This window comes from Entelurus aequoreus, linkage group LG05 (assembly GCF_033978785.1).
Source record: "Entelurus aequoreus isolate RoL-2023_Sb linkage group LG05, RoL_Eaeq_v1.1, whole genome shotgun sequence".
In the NCBI taxonomy this organism is placed as follows: Eukaryota; Metazoa; Chordata; class Actinopteri; order Syngnathiformes; family Syngnathidae; genus Entelurus; species Entelurus aequoreus.
Genome location: NC_084735.1, coordinates 77,847,092 through 77,858,888, shown reverse-complemented (window position 1 = coordinate 77,858,888; position 11,797 = coordinate 77,847,092). Strand labels below are relative to the sequence as shown.

Below are 11,797 nucleotides of genomic sequence, written 5' to 3'. Positions count from 1 at the left end.
CATAACTGCATTTTCTGAACTGTTTTTTTTACACTTCAAATTATGCTGACAATTTCATTAAATTGACATTTGTGAGACTATGTCTTCCGGCTGGCCTGGGAACGCCTCGGGATCCCCCGAGAATTTCTGGACGAAGTGGCTGGGAAGAGGAAAGTCTGGGCTTCCCTGCTTAGGCTGCTGCCCCCGCAACCCGGCCTCGGATAAGCGGAAGAAGATGGATGGATGGACATTTGTGAGCATCATGTGTGTGTTTAAAAGTTTATATTGTTAATATAAAGTGTTTACAATTCAGCTGTTTAAAAATTCAGTGCAGAAATATTCATTGCTTTAAAACTCAAGACTCACTTCCGGCAAATTCAGACTGAAGCAATCGATCCTGTCTCAGAACAAGCCAATGAGGTGTTTAAGTCCTAATTTACCAGAAGTGGGTCTTGAGTTTTGAAGCAACGAACATTTCTGCATCAAATTTTTCTGCTCTGAAATTTTCTGTAGCAAATTTTTACACAGAATTTTTTTGCACTGATTTTTTTTTATACACTGAATTTTTCTGCAGCAATTTTTTTTACACATATTTTTTCTGGGCTGCTTTTCTTTTTTTGCACACCGATTTTTTTCCATACTGAATTTATAAACACTGATTTTTAATAAACTGAATTTTGGTCACTCATTTTTATCAAATTAAATTGTCAGCATAATTTGATGTAAAAATGTAAACATTTTTAAAACAAATGTAAAATGTAAAAATGTAACAAAATATATATATTACATATACTGCATTCAGTTAAAAAAAGCGTTCATTACGCAAACGAAATATGGAGGTCTATTTGTGTCTTTATTATGAAAGCCTTTTTGGACACTTTTTGTAACTGAATTTTTAGTTTTTTAAACCTTGTGAACTGAATATTTGTACATCAAATTATGCTGACCGTTTCAGTGAATAGAATTTTTGAGCAAAATCTGTGTGTTTAAAATTCAAATTGCTATTATACCGTGTTTTAAAATCCAGTGTGTAAAAATTATATTAGCAAATTTTCAACGCGATAATTGAGTTCCATAAATTCAGTTTTAAAAGAGACAAATGAACCTCCATACATTTAAAGCACGTTTTACACGGCACAACCAAAAAGCTGTGGAAACGATGATGCTGTGCTCCAAATTTAAGTTATTTACTGAAATTGAGTGAGCCTATGGCTTTGCACTTTGTTCATTATACATATATATATATATATATATATATATATATATATATATATATATATATATATATATATATATATATATATATATATATATATATATATATATATATATATATATATATATATATATATATATATATATATATATATATATATATATATATTGCATTCTATTTTAGTTACTTTGAATTTACAACCCCCTGGCGCTGTTTTGTACTGTTTTTGTACTGTTTGTACTGTTTTTGTACTTATTTTGATTATTGTTTCTCGACTGTTTGTTAATGTTGGAATTTATAAATAAAGGTTAAAAACAAAAAAAACGTTTTACACGGCAAATAACTGTGCATAGTATAACCACTAGATGGCGGGAGTTAAGCAAAATGGTTTGTAATCTTTTATTTTGGAAAACAACACGGATGTTGTCTTAACTTTGAAAGTTCCACGGAAGTATCTTGATAGATGAACATGGCCGCTTGACACGGTATGTTTTCTGCTCCCTGGGGCCACTGTAGTGTTTTCATCAACGGGGGGGCTGCCTTCACTATTTACCGGACTGTTCTGTGGCTGGACTTTTCTGTCGTCGACATTGCCTCGAAGGACTTTCCCGGCAAATAAACAACTTTTCGAACTTTTCGCGCAGTTTTTATGTCCAGAAAGAAGGATGCAACCCCCACCGAGAAAGGTGAGTTTTTTTCCTCCTCGTATAGCCTCGCAAGCTAGCGTTACTTCGGCAAATTAATGGTTGCCAGACGACGGCTGGCATCCGTTTTTATTTAGCGTTACCACCGTCATGTCATTTTGTTGCTTAGTTTTGCTCGAAAAGAAGCTACAAAAGAAGGAAAAACTTGTGTAGGAAAAAAAATCTCCCCCATGTGCCACAAAAGTAGGGGAAAACAACCCCGCTAACTAAGTGGTTCCCTCTCGAATGGAAACTTCTCATTTGGATACAAACCCAAATATTTAATTGATGTATCGATAACAAAGTTTCTAGTACAATCCATCTTACCTGAAGCAGCCAAATGCACTCCTTAGTTCAAGTAAATATCACTTCACTTCACTCTAAACGAGCGGTAGTCCTGTTTAATACAAGTTATTATTTCTTACTTAAAACGTATGAAGTTGTATTTCAAATCACACCGGATTTAAAATGGAGCCATGCATGATGCCAGACGTATCACATTAAAAAGTTATGCTGTACATTATAGTATATCTGGACGTGTTTTAACCTTAAATCGTTTGATCTCTAACGGAAGTGCGGTGCGTATAAAAAAACAAACAGTTCTTTGCAAAATGTTGGAAAAAGTCAGTGCAGCAAACATAGAAGTGAGGGTCGTCCTAAATTGAAAATGGCACCAAATCTATTTGACTCAATGATACTGCTAATAAATGGCTCATATTTCCAGATAATGATGCACCTTATCATAATGTGATATCATCCAAACAAGGAAGTCCAAAGCTTATTATGAGACGACAGTTAGAATGTGTTCTTCCTCTTCTTCCTTCAGGTCCGGGTCACCCAGGAGCTCAAGCATACTCACACGGATCAGATGAGCCGGTTGCACATCAAACACCAGACCGAGTGTGACCTCCTGGAGGACCTGAGGTGAGGCCGTCAATGTGTCAAACGGCCAAGATGGCAAACAGCAGGGTTGTCGAACTGAAGGCGCCCGGGCCGAACTCAGCGTGGGAATTAACTTAGATCAGTGGTTCTTAACCTTGTTGGAGGTACCGAACCCCACCAGTTTCATATGCGCATTCACCGAACCCTTCTTTAGTGAAAAATATATATATATATTTTTTCAAATTCAAGACCAAGTTATATGTTTTTGGTAACACTTTAGTATTGGGAACATATTCTAAGTAACAAAGACTTAATTTAGAGTTATTTGGTTAGGGTTAGGGTTAGAGGGCATTAATAAGTACTTAATAATGACTAGTTAAGAGCCAATATGTTACTAATTTAATTTAATATTCTGTACACCTATTATGTATATATTCGTATATATATTAGATTCTTTTTTATCGCTATATTAGTCTATTTATACCTGCATTGTCCTTTCCATCCTTACTTTTACCATCATTGTAACTGAGCTACTGTGTTGAACAATTTCCCTTGTGGATCATTAAAGTTTGTCTAAGTTTAAGTCTAAGTCTAAATTGCATGTTAATAAGCAACTAATTAATGGTGAATATGCTCCCCATACCAGTGTTTTTCAACCTTTTTTGAGGCAAGGCACATTTTTGTCATAAAAAAAATCCGGAGGCACACCACCAGCAGAAAACTTAAAAAAATGTAACTCCACCAAGTCGTCGTGTTTTATTTTGAGTGTGTTGGTGTCTTCCTGTGTGTAGTGCTTTAGTTCTTGTCTTGCTTATTTTGGTGGCCCTTCCTGTTTTGCCGGTGTTTTCCTGTAGTGGCTTCATGTCTTCCTTTGAGCGCTATTCCGCGCACCTGCTTTGTGTTAGCAAGCAAGGCTATTTACGTTGTTGCTATCCTTCTTTGTGTGGCCATTGTTGATTGTCATGTCACGTACGGATGTACTTTGTGGACACCGTAAGTTTTTGCTGTCGTCCAGCATTCTGTCTCTGTTTACTTTGTAGCCAGTTCAGTTTGACTTTTGTTTTGCATAGCCTTTTCCTTTCGTTCATTTTGGGTTTAAGCATTACATACCCTTTTTACCTGCACCCTGCCTCCCGCTGTGGTCTGCATATCGGGATCACAACAAACCATCCTCGTCTCACCCGACACATTCCGACTTTTACAAAGCAATGCTGCCACCTACTGACATGGAGTATTACGTGGTTACCCTGCCGAGTTTTACACAGCACAGACACTAAGCAACGGCACATTATTGGCAGATTCTAATTATTGATTTGCCAAAAATATTTTTGGGATAAATTAGGTGAAGTTGCATAATTTCCCACGGCACACCAGACAATATCTCACGGCACACTAGTGTGCCGCGGCACAGTGGTTGAAAAACACTGCCCCATACTAAAGTGTTACCATGTTTTTTTTACTGGTGCACAAAATTAACCGTGCATTAACATCACCTTGTTCAAAGAACAAAACCAACACAGTGCATAAACTCACAACAAATTACACACCTGCAAATCAATCTGACTTCTGCTGTTGCCGTATCCGTAATACGCCGATAGGGAGAAGTTTTTCTTTACACGATGAGTCGGGTGTGTCTTGACTTCCGCCGAACCCCTGAGCCCGACTCACCGAACCACTAGTGTTCGATCGAACCCAGGTTAAGAACCACTGACTTAGATGCACCTACAGTTCAAAACTAAGAAGGGACTAATATTTTTGTATCAGATTCCTGAAAACGGCAGAGCGCTGCCAAATAGATGATCTTTGACTAGTGTTTTTTGCAGTAGATGCTTTAAAACGGGGGTTCACATTACGTCAATCGCGAGCTACCGGTTGATCGTGGCGTGTGTGTCAATCAATCGCCAGTCAGGCATTAAAAAAAAATAGACCTAAATATTAGCGATCATCAATCTTCACCAATAAGTCACCCGAGGGTCTTGTGAGATGACGCTGGCTGCTGCGAGCTCATTATTAAGAAAAAATGACCGACAGGAAGGCGAGAAACAACATTTTATTTCAACAGACTCTCGCACCGTAGCTGCTGGCAAAAACTCTAAAGACGGCGTGGCGCCGTTGGGAGAGTGGCCGTGCCAGCAACCTGAGGGTTCCTGGTTCGATCCCCACCTTCTACCAACCTCGTCACGTCCATTGTGTCCTTGAGCAAGGCACTTCGCCCTTGCTCCTGATGGGTGGTGGTTAGCGCCTTGCATGGCAACTCCAGCCATCAGTGTGTGAATGTGTGTGTGAATGGGTGAATGTGGAAATGGTGTCAAAGTACCTTGAAGGTAGAAAAGCGCTATGCAAGTATAACCCATTTAAAGACCGACTGCACAGTTCCTATTTTCACAATAAAAGCGCTGCTTCATCCTGTCTGCGCTAACAAAATAAGAGTCTCAGAAAGCTGCAGAGTTTTCTGCCAATGTATTTCTTGTAAAGTGTATAATAACGAGTATGGAAGCTGGACAAATAAGATGCCAAAAACCAACCACTTTCATGTGGTATCGGACAGAAAGGAGGACTTTTTTTCCCTCCTCCATTCGAAAATGTGGACGTTATCAACACTACTGTCTGATTCCAATCAATGCAAGTCATCAGAATCAGGTAATACACCAACTTATGTTCTTGTCTTCATGAAAGAAAGAAATCTATATGTGTTAAACGGGCTTGTGTTATCATTAAACACATTTAACTTGTTAACAAAAACGTCTCTTTCATAAATAAATAAATATAAATTATTTATATGAATGAGGTAGATCCCTTCGACTTGGTCAATTGAAAAGTAGCTCGCCTGCAGAAAAAGTGTTGGCTTTAAAATAACAAAGCGGTTCGGTCATGTAGAGGATCTTTGACGTGCGTTTTCAGCGGTTCTGTCATACAGTTGCATTTTTGGCAGTAAGGTCTAAACACAACATTGTCACGGAGAGGATCTTTGACGAACTTTTTGCAGAGGATCCTTAAAATCAGTAGAGCGCCGCTGTCATGAGAGGATATTAGACAAACATGTTTCAGCACTCGGCCCCCAAAAACAGCAGTGTGACACCGTCATAGAGAGGATCTTTGACTAGCAGTTTTGCAACCCATTCCAAAAAACAGCAGAGCACTTTGGCCACAAAGAGGATCTAAGATTTGCGTTTTTTTGCGCTAGGTACTTAAAAACAGCAACACATTGCTGTCATATAAATGATTCTTGTATATTGGCAGTTGTTCCTAAAACAGCAGACTGCTGTCATCTAAAAGGATCTTTGACAAGCCTTTTTTTGCACTTGGTGCAGTACGTTCCTGTTGTTGAAAGGATTTTTGACCAGCATTTCTGCAGTAGTTAATTGAAAACAGTAAAACATTCCTGCCATGCAGAGGATATTTGTCTAGTATTTTTTTCAATAGTTCCCACAAAGATTCAAGAGTTTTTGTCCTTATGCGAGCATAACTTTTCAGTGATGTTCTCAATTAAAGGAAATGTTGAAATAATGACAAAAATGTGAAAAAAATGGAGAGGATTTTTGACAAATAACTTTGGCAGTTTATGTTTGAAAACAGTAGTATGTTCCTGACTTCTTGTCATTTAGAGGATCTTTGAGCAGAATTGTTTGTAGTACGCACTTAAAATCAGCAAAATATCCCTGTCATTTAAAGGATCTAGCATTTTTGCTGTCGTTCCAAAAAACAGCAGACTGCTGTCATTTAGAGGATTTATGACTAGCGTTTTTGCAAAAGGTCTATAAAAACAAATTGGTAAAATTTAGAAAATGACCCGCATTTTTTTCAGTTGTTTGGAAAAACAGCAGGTTATTTTAGGGTTTGGCGATAAAACTGGATGTCAATATACTTTATATCGCAATAGAAAATTATCGATATCAATAAAAAATGTGATTGAAAACGTTAGATTTTTTTTTTCTTTGTCAGAATTAAAAGGAAGTTGCGAAGCAAGGTTGGTTGCACGAACAAAGGCACTCGCTAACCGAGCACTGCGGGAAGTAATCACCGATCAGTGGGAGTGACAGTCGAACAGGTGACAGTTTGGTTGCAACATCTTGTTTTCCCGCGGTTGATTCTCTACATGGAGTGAGAAGAGAAACAAAACATGAGTGCTGCAGAGAGGGAAGAAAATGTCAGGAAAAGTCACCTCAACAATAAGACAGTTTTATAGATTTGGTAAAACGGACCGTAGTCAGACCAAGACGCTCGTAACGAGTAATACCACACTCACCCTTTAGAGCACAGCCGTAACTTCCTGGCTCTAAACCTGCAGAAAATAGTTGTTCCTTTATGTTTACATTTTCACACTTTGCACTGTTTTGTTACACTTTATTAAGGATTTTTTTTAACATATTCCTTATGTTTGTACCTTCATTTTTAGAGGTTATTTTTAAGTGTTCAATGTGATTTTAGAACTTTGTTTACATTGTTTGAGTGTTTTGAGTGTTGACATTTCCTTGATAGCTGAGGGGATTATAATCAAAGGAAGGTTACATTTTAAATAAACATTTTTACATTTCATATATTTTTTATCCGGGTCCTTATTATTGACAGGACATAGAAATATCAATAATTATAGATATCAACCGATATAAAGCACTTACATCATAATACAGTTTTTAGCTATATCGCCCAGCCCTATGCTATTTAAAGGATCTTTGACTAGCAGTTTTTGGTCTGTAATAAATTATACATGTATATCACATACTGTCGAGCAGGGGTGTCAAACTCATTTTAGCTCAGGGGCCGCATGAGGGAAATCTGTGCACACGCGGGCCGGACTATTAAAATTACTGCATTAAAACTAAAAAATAAAGACAACTTCAGATTTGTTTTCTTTGTCTTACTTTGGCCAAAAATAGAACACACCCATTCTGAAAATATTGCAATAAAATATAGAAAAAAATACCGGCAGCGGTAACATTTAGATACATGAAGGAAAGAAGAAAGTGAATGAATGTTTATCACTGAATACATTTGCATATGCATAAAAATGTGTTTTCTTTTGTATTATTTTTTTAATGAATTAAGTAACATTTATGAGAACCTTTTTCCAAAACACAATATAGAATGTGAGATATAACAGGATAATGCATACATTTATCATTTGTTTTCAAAACGGTTACAAAAAAGTGGGACCCCAAAAACTGACTGTGGGACCCCATTTTTATGACTTGATGGGGTCCCTGGCATTCCATTTTGAAAATTCCTAGCACCAACACTGATGGAGTGTTGGTACGTGCAAAACAGCAGCAGGCGGCTGTGGCCTGCTGGCCGGTTCTATTACTAATCAAATATCCCGGGGGCCATTCATTCGCTGGTCGGATCTGGCCCGCGGGCCTTCACTTTGACACCCAAGCTGTGGAGCAACAAACAGTATTGTCCTCCAACATGTGCAAAGGTTGACAAGGCAAAATTTGCGGTCGTGTTTTCTGCCGCCATTGACTTGACAGCCCAATGGCTCCCCGCTTCCTGTCTGTGGTTGGCGGCAGAGCGCTGCTAAAAACCTTCCAAACAGCTGGAAGTTAAGGCACCAAGAGCCGCCAGATGTTCCCATCGGGCCGTGGGAGGCTCACCGGTCACGCTACGCTCGCCTGAGACAATACGAGGCGAGAAAGCGTCTCCGTCATCCGAGCACGAGGAGTGATTCATCAAAGTGTAAATTGCGTCTGGCTGTCAGCAGGGCCTGTGCTCGGGAAAATGACAGGAAGACCAGAAAGGAAGAGAGAAGGAGGGGAGGAAGCTCCCAGGAAGTGGGGCCAGATTGTGTGGAGCGCGACACTCAAGTCTGGACATGTTTACTAGCTTAATGGTGATTTCTGCTGCAGTCGACTTTTCCCGGGGCACTGACCTCTCCCCTCAAGTGTACCTATAAATCAAAGCAGAGGATGTTAGCAGCTTTGTTCTTTTGCTGCGTGAATCCACTCAATCTTTTCTCACATTCCTCGAGATGTTTGACAGTTTTTGTTAGTCGCTAAGAAATGAGACTAACCGTTAGGGAGGGAAACTCTCTCCGGAGGATCTATCAGCGCTCATTATTTGCCAAATTTGATCGCAATTGTGTTTTGAGGGGAATGTCGGGGATAATAAAAGATCTCCTTCCATGCAAGTGGACCAGCAGTTTCTTTTAGTATTGACCCGATTTATTAAACGGCCCTGAAAAGAGGACAAACCCTGTTTTGTTTTTTAAAGGTTTTGGACAAATATTTTTCAAGACCAAAAATTTTTTTTTTTTTAATTAAAGTGTCAATCAATTGTTTTTCAACAGCCCATGGCATGTTGTTGAAGTACCAGTAGAGTGAAAAGACAAGTTGACTTTATATGCTTAATTGTGTTTCAATTGTATCCATTAAACCATATCCAATTGTATTTACAATCCGCAAAGTATGTGATTACACCGTTTAAACATCACAAAACACCACAAATTCAGTCAGCCATTTTGAATATTCTGCTCCGAATATCTTCGGCTATTTTCGGAGAGTGACATCACTGTAGTAACGATTTTGCACTCTGACCATATTATCAGATCAGTCATACTGGAAATATGCAAACATTGGAAAGAGATGTGCTGTTTATCATTCACAATTCTTATGTAAACATCCAGAAACCGCCAACAATACCCCATTTACATGTCGTGACCTGAAAATTAACCAAATACGAGTGATATTGTTGTTAATCATTAACGCAGGCGGACTTTTCCAGCTGTGCAACAATACCAGTGAGCTAATGCTATCTTACGCTGCTGTTGTTGACGGTGGCTGCTTCTGGTTCGTCTCAAACTTGCTAAAAGTAAATTCTAGTTCATAATTCATTCATCTCTCACCTGGTAGTAGACAAATGTGACCATGAACTGACAGCCTGGTCGACTTTCACATTCCCCGAGATGGCGAAAAAGTTGCTAGTTGTGGCAACTTTTTTTAAAACCTTCGTGAGGATTGTGATTGATTCTTCATCAAAACGGAATTATGTGAGCGTCCAATCGGTCGGCATCCCAGCCAGAGTGGAAATTGTTTTATTATGGTTTATTATGGTTAGTTTGTATGTTTAGTACCTAGCAATGCTGCTGATGTTCGTGTCCCAATAAAGCTGCAACCGCCGGGTAGCAGTCGGTTGCTAAAACTTATTGCTCATCGTCTTTGTGTTCGGGCTCAAAAATACAAGGTTCTGGATCATAATTTTTCCCTAAGTAATCGTTGTTGGCTCTCTCAAAGTCTGCTTGATTAGCATTGTTGTTGATGGGGAAGGAACCTTGGGTTCCTAACGCGACATCACGTGACTGGCTTCCTCATTATCTCACAAAAGGGCTCGGGAATATCCTAGAGATTTATACTATTTTGATCATATTTTTACGCAAATTTGGAAGTATTTTGGTGTCATAAATCATATATATATGAAAATGGCTTCAATATAGAGGCAACTTGTTTTTCCACTCTACCGTTATTTTAAAAGTAAGGACGTTCCGATCAGGGTTTTATCGTTCCGATATCAATACCGATCATCCATGAGTAAAATCGTCCGATACCAATATCACAAGTATTAACAGTACATATTTCAATTTATTTATGGTGAGTGTTGTTGAAAGTTAAATAATATCAACACAATATATAATCTAGTTCCATTTTTTTTTTTTTTTAAGTACATACAATTGTTTGAGCAAAATAAAAATTACTATCTAGTACTCTTGTAAATCTTGTTTTTTTTCCCTCAAAGCCCTCCTGTGGCAAGGGAATTATTCCCTGAGTTTGAAATAGCAAATTAATAATTCTGAGAATATAAAAATATTGAACTAATCACTTTAATATCTGCTATTTACTGATACTACGTTTGGTATCGACACCACCAAGTTTTGGATGGATCTGCCCTCTTACTGTACTGACTGACAATGCTGACACACCAACAGTTGTTATCCTCTCTCTGCGCTTGTATTAATCTACTTGTAATATTCCTGTTAATAACTGCTTACTTTCTGCTGTAACGCGCTACCAATGACACTTCTTAAACTTTACTAAGCACTTATTTATTCTGCTGTTTAAAGTTAGCTTAGCGGTTAGCTTACCTACTAGTTAGAGTTAAACAAGACAGAATATTACAAAGGATTAAGTCTGTGTTTAAAAGAAACAAAACAGTTAGCATAGCATCGCATGTACAGTATATGTTAACCTTTTATTGGAATAGTTTTAGTGAATTGATGATGTCGAAGTGGCCAGGGAATACTTGTGTTTTTCTGTTTGTGATAACTCTTCTTTGTTGTTCTCCAAGAGTGCGTTAACAATTATGTTTGGTTCAGTTAAAAGGAACTCTGGTGTGTTCGTACTGCGAATAACGTGAACCCCATCGTCCAAATTCTGGTGTGCACCAAACCGAGGCTGTTTGAGACACGGGTCTCGGGTCTGGTGCGGTTAGCGGTTATATCCTTTGACATGGACCAGTATTAACGCAGATATTGTTATCTCCAATAAAAGCTAGTAATATAAATGTCCTCAATTAGCGCACAAAGTATTTTCTTTTATTTTATTCAAGTCATTTACAAAAAGGTAAACATGGTAGGTCATAGAGGTGGGAATCTTTGGCCACCTCACGATTCGATTACGATTCAGGAGCTACGATTCAATAAAAAATTGACTATTGATGCATCTTTAATTCATATATATTGAAGCAGTTTTAAAAAATATTTGGGTTTTACTAATCCATTTTATAATTGTCCATGTCTGAATTGCGATGCAACTAAAATTGGATTATTTCCCCCACCGCTAGTAGGTTATAGACTACACAATAGCACACAAGCTAGACAAACCTAATAAGTATCTTTACTTGAACAATATTGCATTCTAAAACACGACATTTGTCAATTTAAACAAGTATAAAATAATTATAGTTGCATATTACTTACAATTCCAAAGTCTCCAATGCAGAAGCGTATTAGAATGTATCCAGAAACAAACGTGTCCGCATTATCATTCATCTTTTAATGAATTATTGTGGCTATTAGGTGCTGCCAAAAATAATTACTTCGCCATTTCAA

At 38.0% G+C, this 11,797-nt stretch overlaps 1 protein-coding gene across 1 annotated transcript in view; it reads left to right on the top strand.

Annotated features, from left to right (window-relative positions):
- Positions 1 to 1,633: 1,633 nt before the first annotated feature.
- The window catches only part of LOC133649861 (F-BAR and double SH3 domains protein 2-like), a 54,576-nt gene continuing 44,412 nt past the window's right edge, over positions 1,634 to 11,797 (top strand). The window contains exons 1-2 of the mRNA XM_062046538.1: positions 1,634 to 1,881; positions 2,705 to 2,802. Of these exons, the coding sequence (XP_061902522.1) occupies positions 1,861 to 1,881; positions 2,705 to 2,802 (119 nt within the window). The 5' untranslated portion in view covers positions 1,634 to 1,860. The remainder of the gene's footprint in view (positions 1,882 to 2,704; positions 2,803 to 11,797) is intronic.